Source organism: Artemia franciscana, chromosome 15, assembly GCF_032884065.1.
Source record: "Artemia franciscana chromosome 15, ASM3288406v1, whole genome shotgun sequence".
Taxonomy (NCBI): domain Eukaryota; kingdom Metazoa; phylum Arthropoda; class Branchiopoda; order Anostraca; family Artemiidae; genus Artemia; species Artemia franciscana.
Window position 1 is genome coordinate 12,882,905 of NC_088877.1, and position 15,735 is coordinate 12,898,639.

Sequence of the window (15,735 nt, forward strand, 5' to 3'; positions counted from 1 at the left end):
TTGCTGCTATAACATGATACTTTGCAAGTGCATAAACGTACACTCAAAGAGTATGGGAAACTGATAACAGACAACTTTAATGCTTGAACAGGATACTTTGCAAGGGCCAACTTTGCTGCTATAACATGATACTTTGCAAGTGCATAAACGTACAATCAAAGAGTATGGGAAACTGATAAGAGCCAACTTTAATGCTTGAACAGGATACTTTGCAAGGGCCAACTTTGCTGCTATAACATGATACTTTGCAAGTGCATAAACGTACACTCAAAGAGTATGGGAAACTGATAAGAGCCAACTTTAATGCTTGAACAGGATACTTTGCAAGGGCCAACTTTGCTGCTATAACATGATACTTTGCAAGTGCATAAACGTACACTCAAAGAGTATGGGAAACTGATAAGAGCCAACATTAATCCTTGAACAGGATACTTTGCAAGGGCCAACTTTGCTGCTATAACATGATACTTTGCAAGTGCATAAACGTACACTCAAAGAGTATGGGAAACTGATAAGAGCCAACTTTAATGCTTGAACAGGATACTTTGCAAGGGCCAACTTTGATGCTATAACATGATACTTTGTAAGTGCATAAACGTAAACTCAAAGAGTATGGGAAACTGATAAGAGCAAACTTTAATGCTTGAACAGGATACTTTGCAAGGGCCAACTTTGCTGCTATAACATGATACTTTGCAAGGGCCAACTTTGCTGCTATAACATGATAGTTTGCAAGTGCATAAACGTACACTCAAAGAGTATGGGAAACTGATAAGAGCCAACTTTAATGCTTGAACAGGATACTTTGCAAGGGCCAACTTTGCAGCTATAACATGATACTTTGCAAGTGCATAAACGTACACTCAAAGAGTATGGCAAACTGATAACAGACAAATTTAATGCTTGAACAGGATACTTTGCAAGGGCCAACTTTGCTGCTATAACATGATACTTTGAAAGTGCATAAACGTACACTCAAAGAGTATGGCAAACTGACAAGAGCCAACCTTAATGCTTGAACAGGATACTTTATAAGGGCCAACTTTGCTGCTATAATATGATACTTTGCAAGTGCATAAACGTACACTCAAAGAGTATGGGAAACTGATAAGAGCCAACTTTAATGCTTGAACAGGATACTTTGCAAGGGCCAACTTTGCTGCTATAACATGATACTTTGCAAGTGCATAAACGTACACTCAAAGAGTATGGGAAACTGACAAGAGCCAACTTTAATGCTTGTACAGGATACTTTGCAAGGGCCAACTTTGCTGCTAAAACATGATACTTTGCAAGCGCATAAACTTACACTCAAAGAGTATGGTAAATTGATAAGAGCCAAGTTTAATGCTTGAGCAGGATACTTTGCAAGGGCCAACTTTGCTGCTATAACATGATACTTTGCTAGTGCATAAACGTACACTCAAAGAGCATGGGAAACTGATAAGAGCCAACTTTAATGCTTGAACATGATACTTTGCAAGGGCCAACTTTGCTGCTATAACATGATACTTTGCAAGTGCATAAACATACACTCAAAGAGTATGGTAAACTGATAAGAGCCAACTTTAATGCTTGAACAGGATACTTTGCAAGGGCCAAAGTATAGCAGTATACTCAAAGAGTATGGGAAAGTGATAAGAGCCAACTTTAATGCTTTAACAGGATACTTTGCAAGGACACAAGAGAGCAAGGGCATCTTTACTAGCAAGAGACTTTACTGCTTTAACATAATACTTTGCAAGTGCATAGCAGTATACTCAAAGAGTATGGGAAAGTGATAAGAGCCAACTTTAATGTTTAAACAGGATACTTTGCAAGGGCCAACTTTGCTGCTATAACATGATACTTTGCAAGTGCATAAACGTACACTCAAAGAGTATAGGAAACTGATAAGAGACAACTTTAATGCTTGAAAAGGATACTTTGCAAGGGTCAACTTTGCTGCTATAACATGATACTTTGCAAGTGCATAAACGTACACTCAAAGAGTATGGGAAACTGATAAGAGCCAACTTTAATGCTTGAAAAGGATACTTTGCAAGGGCCAACTTTGCTGCTATAACATGATACTTTGCAAGTGTATAAACGTACACTCAAAGAGTATGGGAAACTGATAAGAGCCAACTTTAATGCTTGAACAGGATACTTTGCAAGGGCCAACTTTGCTGCTATAACATGATACTTTGCAAGTGCATAAACGTACACTCAAAGAGTATGGGATGCTGATAAGAGACAACTTTAATGCTTGAACAGGATACTTTGCAAGGGCCAACTTTGCTGCTGTAACATGATACTTTGCAAGTGCATAAACGTACACTCAAAGAGTATGGGAAACTGATAAGAACCAACTTTAATGCTTGAAGAGGATACTTTGCAAGGGCCAACTTTGATGCTATAACAGGATACTTTGTAAGTGCATAAACGTACACTCAAAGAGTATGAAAAACTGATAAGAGCCAACTTTAATGCTTGAACAGGATACTTTGCAAGGGCCAACTTTGCTGCTATAACATGATACTTTGCAAGTGCATAAACGTCCACTCAAAGAGTATGGGATGCTGATAAGAGACAACTTTAATGCTTGATCAGGATACTTTGCAAGGGCCAACTTTGCTGCTATAACATGATACTTTGCAAGTGCATAAACGTACACTCAAAGAGTATGGGAAACTGATAAAAGCCAACTTTAATGCTTGAACAGGATACTTTGCAAGGGCCAACTTTGCTGCTATAACATGATACTTTGCAAGTGCATAAACGTACACTCAAAGAGTATGTAAACTGATAAGAGCCAACTTTAATGCTTGAACAGGATACTTTGCAAGGGTCAACTTTGCTGCTATAACATGATAATTTGCAAGTGCACAAACGTACACTCAAAGATTGTGGGAAACTGATAAGAGCCAACTTTAATGCTTGAAGAGGATACTTTGCAAGGGCCAACTTTGCTGCATTACCATGATACTTTGCAAGTGCATAAACGTACACTCAAAGAGTATGAAAAACTGATAAGAGCCAACTTTAATGCTTGGACAGGATACTTTGCAAGAGCCAACTTTGCTGCTATATCATGATACTTTGCAAGTGCATAAACGTACACTCAAAGAGTATGGAAAACTGGTAAGAGCCAACTTTTATGCTTGAAAAGGATACTTTGCAAGGGCCAACTTTGCTGCTATAACATGATACTTTGCAAGTGCATAACGTACACTCAAAGAGTATGGGAAACTGATAAAAGCCAACTTTAATGCTTGAACAGGATACTTTGCAAGGGCCAACTTTGCTGCTATAACATGATACTTTGCAAGTGCATAAACGTACACTCAAAGAGTATGGTAAACTGATAAGAGCCAACTTTAATGCTTGAACAGGATACTTTGCAAGGGTCAACTTTGCTGCTATAACATGATAATTTGCAAGTGCACAAACGTACACTCAAAGATTGTGGGAAACTGATAAGAGCCAACTTTAATGCTTGAAAAGGATACTTTGCAAGGGCCAACTTTGCTGCATTACCATGATACTTTGCAAGTGCATAAACGTACACTCAAAGAGTATGAAAAACTGATAAGAGCCAACTTTAATGCTTGGACAGGATACTTTGCAAGAGCCAACTTTGCTGCTATATCATGATACTTTGCAAGTGCATAAACGTACACTCAAAGAGTATGGAAAACTGGTAAGAGCCAACTTTTATGCTTGAAAAGGATACTTTGCAAGGGCCAACTTTGCTGCTATAACATGATACTTTGCAAGTGCATAAACGTACACTCAAAGAGTATGGGAAACTGATAAGACCTCACTTTAATGCTTGAACATGATACTTTGCAAGTGCATAAACGTACACTCAAAGAGTATGGGAAACTGATAAGAGCCAACTTTAATGCTTGAACAGGATACTTTGCAAGGGCCAACTTTGCTGCTATAACATGATACTTTGCAAGTGCATAAACGTACACTCAAAGAGTATGGGAAACTGACAAGAGCCAACTTTAATGCTTGAACAGAATACTTTGCAAGGGCCAACTTTGCTGCTATAACATGATACTTTGCAAGTGCATAAATGTACACTCAAAGAGTATGGGAAACTGATAAGAGCCAACTTTAATGCTTGAACAGGATACTTTGCAAGGGCCAACTTTGCTGCTATAACATGATACTTTGCAAGTGCATAAACGTACACTCAAAGAGTATGGGAAACTGATAAAAGCCAACTTTAATGCTTGAACAGGATACTTTGCAAGGGCCAACTTTGCTGCTGTAACATGACACTTTGCAAGTGCATAAACGTACACTCAAAGAGTATGGGAAACTGATAACAGACAACTTTAATGCTTGAGCAGGATACTTTGCAAGGGCCTACTTTGCTGCTATAACAAAATACTTTGCAAGTGCATAAACGTACACTCAAAGAGTATGGGAAACTGATAAGAGCCAACTTTAATGCTTGAACAGGATACTTTGCAAGGGCCAACTTTGCTACTATAACACGATACTTTGCAAGTGCATAAACGTACACTCAAAGAGTATGGGAAACTGATAAGAGCCAACTTTAATACTTGAACAGGATACTTTGCAAGGGCCAACTTTGCTGCTATAACATGATACTTTGCAAGTGCATAAACGTACACTCAAAGAGTATGGTAAACTGATAAGAGCCAACTTTAATGCCTGAACAGGATACTTTACAAGGGCCAACTTTGCTGCTATAACATGATAATTTGCAAGTGCATAAACGTACACTCAAAGAGTATGGAAAACTGATAGGAGCCAACTTTAATGCTTGAACAGGATATTTTGCAAGAGCCAACTTTGCTGCTATAGCATGATACTTTGCAAGTGCATAAACGTACACTCAAAGAGTATGGGAAACTGATAAGAGCTAACTTTAATGCTTTAACGGGATACTTTGCAAGGACACAAGAGAAGAAGGGCATCTTTACTAGTAAGTGACTTTAATGCTTTAACATAATACTTTGTAAGTGCATAGCAGTACACTCAAAGAGTATGGGAAACTGATAAGAGCCAACTTTAATGCTTGAACAGAATACTTGGCAAGGGCCAATTTTGCTGCTATAACATGATACTTTGCAAGTGCATAAACGTACACTCAAAGAGTTTGGGAAACTGATAAGAGCCAACTTTATTGCTTGAACAGGAAACTTTGCAAGGGCCAACTTTTCTGCTATAACATGATACTTTGCAAGTGCATAAACGTACACACAAAAAAAGTATAGGAAACTGAGAAGAGCCAACTTTAATGCTTGAACAGGATACTTTGCAAGGGCCAACTTTTCTACTATAACATGATACTTTGCAAGTGCATAAACGTACACTCAAAGAGTATGGGAAACTGATAAGAGCCAACTTTAATGCTTTAACAGGATGCTTTGCAAAGACACAAGAGAACAAGGGCATCTTTACTAGCAAGCGACTTTACTGCTTTAACATAATACTTTGCAAGTGCATAGCAGTACACTCAAAGAGTATGGGAAACTGATAAGAGCCAACTTTAATGCTTGAACAGAATACTTTGCAAGGGCCAACTTTGCTGCTATAACATGATAATATGAAAAAAACTTCGTTTTCTTAAAGAGTTAAAGAGGCTGCGTCCCAAAGTCGAACCTTAAAACGTACAGGAATTAGGAGAGCCAGTAGGGGGGCTGCCGCCCCCCAAACCCCCCGCTTTTAAAGACTCTTTTGTACAGGTTTTTTGTTGTGGGGGGACTTCATTGTTACTAATTACTAGTTTCGGCGCAATGGTTCTCCTGTCCTCTTGTGTTTAACATTTTTCGAAGTTATTCCATTATTCATTCATTTCAATTTTTTGTTAATTAAAAGAGGGCCTTTCCGAAGCCAAGAGCGGGGGGTTAGGGGGCGGTAGCCCCCAACAACAAAAAACCTTTACAAAAGAGACTTTAAAAGCGGGGGGTTTGGGGGGCTGCAGCCCCTCTACTGCCTCTCCTAATTCCTGTACGTTTTAAGGTTCGACTTTGGGACGCAGCCTCTTTAACTCTTTAAGAAAACGAAGTTTTTTTCATATTATTTCTGTACGTTTTTCTACAATCCATGGTGGATGTAATTTAATAATTCCTGTACTCCTCGTACAGGAATTAGGACTGCCTCTCCTAATTTCTGTACGTTTTAAGGTTCGACTTTGGGACGCAGCCTCTTTAACTCTTTAAGAAAACGAAGTTTTTTTCATATTTTGTGAAAAAAAAACACCCAATAAGGGACTTGAACCCTTGACCTTAGGATTAAAAGTCTAACCGGGTATGTTTGAAGTCGAAATACCTGCATGGGTATAAATATAACTTTTAAATAACTTTTAAGAATTTCAAAAATTAACATGGGGAAATGGGTTTTTCTAAGCTAGAAAATCGGGGGGTTAAGATTTTCCGACGAAACTTTCCAGGAAAATTACTCGGAGAATTCCGCGTCGAATGAGTCTTCGTACACCCAGATCCGATGTCGGCTGTGACCTGTAGGCGTGGCAGAAAAAAAAAACAAAAGAAGAACATGAACATTAAGTGGCTATGCATGGTTTCTGGAAAACAGGGAAGGAGTTATCGGATCGAGCTGAAATTTCGCGGATAAGCTCCTGGGCCCCAGGGAACCTTAACTTGTGAATTTCAGCCCGATCGGACAACGTTAAAGGGGGGCTGGGGTTGGGGGGTCGAAACTTTCGGCCAGATTTTCCCCATGAAGGAAAAGTCGGAGGGGGATGAAATTTGGCAGGTTTCTTAGTTGGAGCTCGGGCTACAAAATGCATCCCTCCCCATCCATCTGCGACCACTGGAACCAAAGATCGCTTAACATTGTCGTGGTTCGCCTCTTTAAAGAAGCATGAGTGTGCCTCTTGATACTTTGCAAGTGCATAAACGTACACTCAAAGAGTATGGGAAACTGATAAGACCCAACTTTAATACTTTAACAGGATACTTTGCAAGGACACAAGAGAACAAGGGCATCTTTAGTAGCAAGCGACTTTACTGCTTTAACATAATACTTTGCAAGTGCATAGCAGTACACTCAAAGAGTATGGGAAACTGATAAGAGCCAACTTTAATACTTGAACAGGATACTTTGCAAGGGCCAACTTTGCCCCTATAACATGATACTTTGCAAGTGCATAAACGTACACTCAAAGAGTGGGAAACTGATAAGACCCAACTTTAATACTTTAACAGGATACTTTGCAAGGACACAAGAGAACAAGGGCATCTTTACAAGCAAGCGACTTTACTGCTTTAACAAAATACTTTGCAAGTGCATAGCAGTACACTCAAAGAGTATGGGAAACTGATAAGAGCCAACTTTAATGCTTGAACAGGATACTTTGCAAGGGCCAACTTTGCTGCTATAACATGATACTTTACAAGTGCATAAACGTACACTCAAAGAGTATGGTAAACTGATAAGAGCCAACTTTAATGCTTGAACAGGATAATTTGCAAGGGTCATCTTTGCTGCTACAAAATGATACTTTTCAAGTGCATAAACGTCCACTCAAAGTGTATGGACAACTGATAAGAGCCAACTTTAATGCTTTAACAGAATACTTTGCAAGCGCACAAGAGAACAAGAGCCAACTTTACTACTCTAACATGATACTTTGCAAATGCATAAAGGTACACCCAAAGAGTATGGAAAACAAAAAAGAGCCAACTTTAATATGATACTTGGCAAGTAGCCTACATAAAAAAAACAAGAGCCAAATTTACTGCACTGATAAGAGCCAACTTTAATATGATATTTGGCAAGTACATAAAAGAAAAAAAGCCAACTTTACTGCTTTAATATGATATTTTGCCCCCCCCCCAAAGAGCATAAGTACCCCCAAAGAGCATAAGACACTGACAAGAACAAATTTACTACTTTAACAAGGGTTTGATACTAATTAAAAATTGCTGACAAAACTGGCAGTGCTGCATTACCCATCTGAATTAGAAGAAAGAAAAACATGTGGAATTCAACTTCATTTAATTTAGTACTTCATTTAGCTTAAGTTTATTTGGACCCAACATATTATGTTCTGAAACAAAGTTTGTGAAGCAGGTTTTTTGCAACAAAGAGAGTTGATAAACCAGCTCTAGCCATTGGAGCTCACCACAAGATTTCCTGGAGAAAAGGGTCTGGTGCTTCAAAGAGCATATTTTTAGGCCAAAACTTTTCTGACTGAGGTCTTATAGTGTCAAATCCAGTATTTGGGAAAATGGATAGTTTTAGTGATGTTGCTTTTATTTTATTTTTCCAACTGAAGTTCTTTGAAATAACTTTTATTGTTCTGGTTGCATTATATTTTACATACTTACACACGGAACTTTTCGATCACAATGTGATTGGTCCTGAAGAAACTTATCAAACCTTTTTTCATTGAATTGAATTCATTATGATGTCTTTAGTTTTTCTTATTTCTGCAGATTTTTTTTTAAGAAAAAAAAAAGACGAAAAAAAGTATACTTGTTAATAATTCTGAAACGTTCTACCTCATGACAGACAAAAATTTTGCAGTAATAAAAGGACATTCAAAGACAAAACGTAACTCCACGCTGGTACATAATCCTCCATATTATATTTGAAACAACATACATCAGAAACTACACAACAAGAAACTGCATTCTTAAATACTTTTACCTAAATGTGGGCAAAAATCAGCGTTTTGGATATTATCAGCCAATTTGGTATAACTATAAGATCACAAATAGACAGAGTTGCACCACTTCTGATGGCTTGTTAAATCCACAAGCTAATATAAGTATAAGTTGCTTAATATTGTCCAGAAACTTTTGCTCATTAAAAAAAAAAAAAAAAAAAAAAAAAAACTCATACAAAACAAACAACTGACAGATGGGACACAAACTCCAATCAATATTGCACAGGCTGAAATCACTCCCAAAATTAACAATCTGTGACTAAGAGCAGCAAGAGCAGAAAAGCATCTTAGAACATCAGTATAATTGACTGAATCCTATATTTAAACTATCTATAGAACTGTGATCAAATGCATCTACTAAGACAAGACAGTATTTTAAGACATTAAAAAAAAATGAAATAAAGAGAATCATCAAAACTTAAAACAGACATAAATTATGTAAATAAGGGGGGCTGTCCCCTCCTCAACCTCCCTCACTTTACACTAAAATTTCACAGTTTTATGCTAAAAAGATTTACACAATGATTACCACTAATGATTATGCCACATTGACTATGCAACTGATCACTTTTTAGAACATTTGAACTTAAAAATCCACTTTTTAGAGCAAATGCATATCAATGAGCTCTTTCATTCTTGAAATATTATGAAAAATATTTTTTGTCTCTATGTAGCCTAAAAATATATTTAAATCTTTATAATTTTGTTTCTTAAACCAAGAGTCAATGAAAAGCAGACCTTACCTTGGGTCTTTTTCGTGTTGCATAACCATTTCTAAAAGCATGCTTTGTTAACACAAAGTTTGCTTAAGTTCAGCAAAGGGCAGTGCCCTTTAGGGACACTGGAGTAAAAACTGCAATAGAGCTTCCCATAAGATAACAAGGCTAACACTGAATTAAGTTTTATTAGTACAAATGTCTAAGTCTATGAGTCGAATCAATTGCCTTGCCTGACATTTGTTGTGGATGGACCCAATTTGACTTTAGATGCTTGTTTGCCTGTCATTCCATGCAAATTAACAGTCCTGTGTCTATTCTAAATTCTTGGTTCAAACTGCCTAAGACCATTGGTAGGCATGCCTTGTTTACCTTTGATTCCAGGTAATATAATGGTCCTATATCAATTTTGAATTCTTGGTCAACCTGCCTGAGACTCTAGGCAGGTGTGCCTTTCTAAAAGATAACAAACAAGTATTGATCCAATAAGAGAGTCATACTTACTCCCGCCGTTTACCTGTTTAGTCTGTTGATTTTGAATTAAGATCGAACAGTTGTGGGCCTCAGGCCATGGCTAATTGTAGAAAGAGCCAATTGAGTGAGAGGCAAATCTGGCATTAACCCCCCTAATTAGGATTGTATAAAAATCATGTTAGTTCATCTATTATTCATACATGCGTCATTCCTAAGGCAGAAGAACTAAGATAGATAGTCATAGAACTAATATAGTCATAGAACCTATAGTTTTCCAAGTGTTTGGTTAAATGGCATGGGTAAACAGCGGGAGTAAGTATGTCTCTAATATTGGACCAATATGTGTTTGTTATCTTTTAGAAAGGCATGCCCACCTAGAGTCTCAGGTCATTGATGGAAATTTCCTTTGCTTAAGTCAACCACTTTCCAAGACAGCAAAAGTCTACCATCTAAAATTTCATCGAAAAAGGCAAATGACCTAATTCCTAACTTTTATAATAAACCTATTTGATACAACCTCAAAAGTGCTTGATATCAGACTATGTTCAGTTGGTTAAACTTAGTTTAAAACTCGACTTGTTTCTTGTAGTGCTTTTTTTTTATTTTTTTGCTTTTAAATTTAGTGCACAAAATTTCTATGCTATTTAAAGAAAGACAAGTTATGTATGGAAAATATGAAAACTTTAAAATACTTTGTTATAATAGATTAAAGACTCATAATAAGTTAAAAGTATCTACAAAAAAATAACAAAGCGATGTGGGGATCACTTTAGTACTCCTGCTCTTCATTAAAAAATGCTAAAAACTACTTTAAGACATGTGAAAATACTTATATCATTACTATATGTTAATCATTTTCAATAGCACAAATCTTTTCTTCCTGTTGCTTGTTTAGCGTTGCCATAAAATTAATAATTGATAACAGAAAGTATGGGTCTTTTATGTAATATTATAGTATAGAAGTAGGAATTAGTAAAGATAGGTAAATGAAAACAATTTCTTAGGGCATAATTTGTTTAATTTATAGTTACCAAAAGAAGAAATGCTGGTCCATTTTACAAAAGTGATATACAGCTGATTGAAGGAGTACAAAGGAGGGCAACCAAATGTATCTCTAGACTTGGCAAACAAACACATAATAATAGGCTATCTAACCTAAAGCTGTCATCTTTGATTTTCAGATACAGGCCCTACAACATATTACTGACATACAAATATGATAACCAATCTTGAACAAGCTCTTTAAACTGCTAGCCAATCAAAACAAATACAAGTTCACTCCAAGAAGCTTCATATGCCCTTGTTGACTACAAAATCAAAAAAGATTTTTTAGACAGGTGGTTACCAATTATAGGAACAGTATAATTAAGGAGATTGTGTCTTTGGCATCAGTCAAGGTTTGAAAAGGAAATTTGATAAAGAACCCTCAAGATATAATTGGAACTGCCCATCACTCGTATCTTATGCATAGTGATTAATATATACTAATTGCCTTAATTTTAAACTTCAGAGCAAATTAAGATACATCCTAATTTGAATTGCTCCATGCTTGATGATGTGAATGATTAAACATCAAATGCATCTTGCTGGTACTTCCAGGGAACACCATTCCATTCAATACCTAATAGCTTCTTGAAAACTTCATCATTGGATGCTAAACTGTTGTAATTGAGAGACTATTCTAGTGGTTTACTACATGGCAGGAGAAAAACTGTTGTCAGTGTTGAGTTTTGACAGGTGGCTTGAACAGCTTCTTTGAATGTGCCCTCCTGTCAGTACCAATATTTTACGAAATTGACAAATGAATTTGGGGGGAGGTCTTGTGAAGTAAGCTTATATGTCATAAGCATATCAGCTCTTTGTTGGTAAACCAGTGTAGATAATTTTCAGCCCCTTCACATGCTCATCATAAGGCTTGTCTCTCTTCTTTGTTACTGCTAACTCGTTACTTGTTACTACTAACAGTGATGTTATGCACATTCCAAAATCAAGCACTGGCCTCACAAGTGCTGTGTACAACCACACAAAAACATAGGAAAACTTACTGGATATAATTTTTTCATAAGTGCTAGAACAGAGTTTGCATACAGTTTGAATGGAATTTACACTGGTTGTCTAAAGCAATTCCAAGATCCCTTTCTTCATCAACACTTTGCAGCTCTTGAATGTTGTTTACAGCTGGATTGACCATAGTATACTCAAAACACGGGTTGGACTTGCCAAAATGAATAACACTACATTTGTCAATATTGAAGCTCATGTGCCATGCTGTTGCCCAGTTCTGAATATGGTCAAGATCTGCTTGTAGTGACTCATGATTGACTGCACCAAACAACTTCGACTTCTCAGCATAGAGAGTTAGGTGATTTGTAGTTAATTAAAAAACATCATCTATATAGATATTGAATAAAATAGGTCCTAAGACACTACCCTGAAGGACACCACTGGTGACTCCATATCTCTCAGAGAGGATTGATTCTCCTTCATTAGTAAAATGCCTCACTTCCTGTGTTCTATCTCTAAGAAAAACTGAGGCACACAAGGTCTGAATTAATTCCACACAAGATGAGTTTTATTTCAAGTGTAGATGCGGAACTTTGTCAAATTATTTTCCAAGGTCAAGCAGCAAGACATCCACAAGTAGGCCCTGTTCAATAGGTCTGCTATATCATCATAAGTTTGCAGCAGATTTGTTTCTACTGACTTTCCTGGTTGAAAACCACGTTGGCTGGGCAACAGAATCCCATTAAAATTTGAAATGCTTCACAACAGAGTCATTTACCACTCTTTCCAGGATTTTGGCCACAGCAGAAGTTATAATTATCTTTTAGAATATGTGGATGTAACCTATGGCCCAAATGATTTGTTAACATCTAGCAATTCAAGTTGTTTGAGGATATTTGAACTATGAATCTCAATAGGCTCCATTGGATAGTGGATTTGTGTGGGTTCAACATGGATATGTCTGTATTGATGTGCTACTAAAAACAGACAGAAACTGGCAGTTTAATTCATCTGCAGTTTCTTTGACATTTATTTTTTCATTTATTTTTTCACCTCCTGAAGCAGTTAATTTAGATATTGATCACTGACTTGGACTTTTACACAATACATATTACCAAAATTTCTTTGGATTATACTTGCATTCTTTGGCATCATAGTACTGGCAAAGTTTCCTGGTTGAGTTTCTCAACTTATCTCTTGCTCTTTTGAACTTCTTGTACTTGTCTGAACTCTCAGTTGCTTTGTATTTTTCCCAAAATCTCTTTTTTTTTTATTGAGCTGCTTCTTAATTTCCTTGGTCATGTAGGAAAGAGTCTTTGGCTTTCTCCTGTAAGATACAGTAGTGTTGGTGCCTTAGGATTCTAAGTAAAGTTTACTTGAATTTTTACCATTGCTCCTCTACTGATCTCTGTAAAATTTCACTCCAGTTCACTATTTTCAGTTCTCTCCAGCTAGAATTGTAATCTGTGAAGACTCTTCTAACAAATCTATTAGTCACAGTCTTTAGACAGAGCTGTATTTCTATAGCTATGTGATCACTCTTATAAATGGGGCATAACCTCTCAATATGTTCCAAAAGATCTATAATCCTAGTTAATATATTTTTCAGTGGGAGAACCTTTATCTTCACTTCTTTCACTATTGTATAATTTTTTCACAAAATTCTTTAAAACAAACATAGATTTGACTGCATTTATCCATTTTCAAATAGTCTACATATGAAAATTAAACACCATTGCTGCTATCTCCCAAAAATATATTAATAGGCAAATACTGATAAATTAGGTTGTGTTTGGTTAGATTAGCTAGATGGTGCTTGTGTTTGTTTATAAATGATTTCCAATACTTGGAGAATAGACGTAAATATTGAAAAATGTGATAGAAGAACTGCAAAATACAAAGGAAATAAGTGAAGATAAAGGTTCCCCCACTGCAAAATATGCTAACTAGGATTATTTTGCACATTATGAAGTAGGAATTGTTTTCTTAACTTTTCCTTATGTGGTCAACTGCTCATACATTTAAAACATAAATTGCATCTACCCAGCACTCTCCTAGTTGGGAGGCATGTCACTGGCACATAGAACACAATGACAACCTACTTTCTTATTTGTGTAGAATGTAAAAATAGCTGTTATCCCAACAACAGAGTGAAACAATGATCCATCATTGAACCATATTTTGCTCTGAAGAGCTAAATAAGATAATATGTTTAATTTTTAAGTGAGCAACCTTTCTAAATAGGGTAAAATTATAGTTTAGTGACTTTTGGCTATCTTGGAAAGGGATTAGGTTAAAAAAATGAAACTTTTGGGATAGGTCTACAGGCTAAAGTATGTCACAGGAAGGTATTTTGAAGTACCTACCTCTACTCCCTCCCCCTCTAGAGGGTTTTGACCTTTGATGACCTTTAAAAATATGTGTGTTATACAAGTGAAGACCTTGCAAAATAGATCTTCTCCTTGAATGAAGTACAACAAAATTGTTTTCAGCTTCACAGCTTTGCTTGATCCCAATTTATAAGTTTTAAAGATATGCCAATACATTTCCTAAATTTTGAAAAAAAACTTGATATGGCTCAGAATTCTACTCAAATAACAGGAATTGCATTTTCAGAACTAAAGGCAGAGAAAAAGCAACTGGTAACTGAAAATTAAGGTAAAATGCTGTTTTGTCAAAATTTCAATAGGTATAGAGACCTGTCATGTAGGCAAATTTCAGGGGCCTCTAGAGGGAGAAGGAGTGTAGGTAGGTACTTCAAACTAGGCTACCTTCTCAGAATATACTTTAGCCTGTAGACACATTAACAAAAATTTCATTTTCCTAACCTAACCCCTTTCCTGAGATAGCCTAAAAGTTACTAAACTAGAATTTTACCCTAAATAGGCCTATAGCAATCACTGGTTTTGCAATTAGACTCCAGCCCCCCCCCCCCCTAAAATGAGCCCAGATAAAATCCAAGGGAACACGGAAACGTTTGCTGATTTAGTAAATTTATATTAGCCTATTTTAGATCAATTAGAACCTGGGGACAGCATAAGCTAAAAGCCAAATCTACAAAATTTCAGAGCAAGGCTAACATTTAACAGGCAGGACAAAGGTGCATTATTCTTCCATCGCCTTATCTTTCATATAAGCAAAGCTATTCAGGATTTACAAAGCAATTACTCATACCATTCCTCAGGCATGATCCACTGAAGTTTCTAGATAAAATCTTAGCTGTTTTAAAATTTCGACCCAGCATTTTTGATATTTGAAAAAAAGCAAAAAATTCGTTTTCGAAGTATTTATTTTTCTGGCGTCCAAACAAAATTGTTAGCAATTTCCCAGCAATGATGTGTCCATTGTCCCAGCAAAAAGTGTTTGCTGGAAAACAGTAGTAACCAACAGTATAGGGGCATAATTTTCTATTGGGTGGAGAAACTGCCCTCTCCAGACCCAATTTGCCCCCAGACATCAGTTTACACACCCAGCTGAAATTTAGTTTCAGCAAAAAATCTTGTCAAAATTAAGATAATCACGCATAATTCAAGTATCCAGAGAAACAGGTCAGTTTTCTTTATTGTATCTATGTCTTTATTGTAATATATGACTTATTTTTCATTTTTCGTTGTCATTTTCAATTTATATGGGAAAATTAGCTCCAACTTTACCCCCCCCCCCAGGATTTTGACGAAATTACGCCACTATACAGTATATAACCTACTGCACAAAAATTTTCTAGCCGTGTCGTTCGAACTTCAAGAATGCAGAAGATTTCAGAAGAAATTGTAATTAAATTTGTTTGACTTTGTTTATTATTTACAACTAGGTAGCAATAGATCACCATTTTGAATGACAATAAGAGTGCTCATTACTGGCAAACTAAGAACTTCAGTTTGA

General features: G+C 36.4%; 1 protein-coding gene across 2 annotated transcripts in view; it reads right to left on the reverse strand.

The window, feature by feature from the left end:
* LOC136036067 (pyruvate dehydrogenase protein X component, mitochondrial-like) overlaps positions 1 to 15,141 on the reverse strand; it is a 52,314-nt gene extending 37,173 nt beyond the window's left edge. Inside the window, exon 1 of one of the 2 annotated variants that reach the window (XM_065718022.1) lies at positions 15,028 to 15,141. In XM_065718022.1, coding sequence (XP_065574094.1) covers positions 15,028 to 15,097 — 70 coding nt within the window. In that variant the 5' untranslated portion in view covers positions 15,098 to 15,141. The remainder of the gene's footprint in view (positions 1 to 15,027) is intronic. The other variant, XM_065718023.1, reaches the window with a different exon arrangement.
* Positions 15,142 to 15,735: the final 594 nt, after the last annotated feature.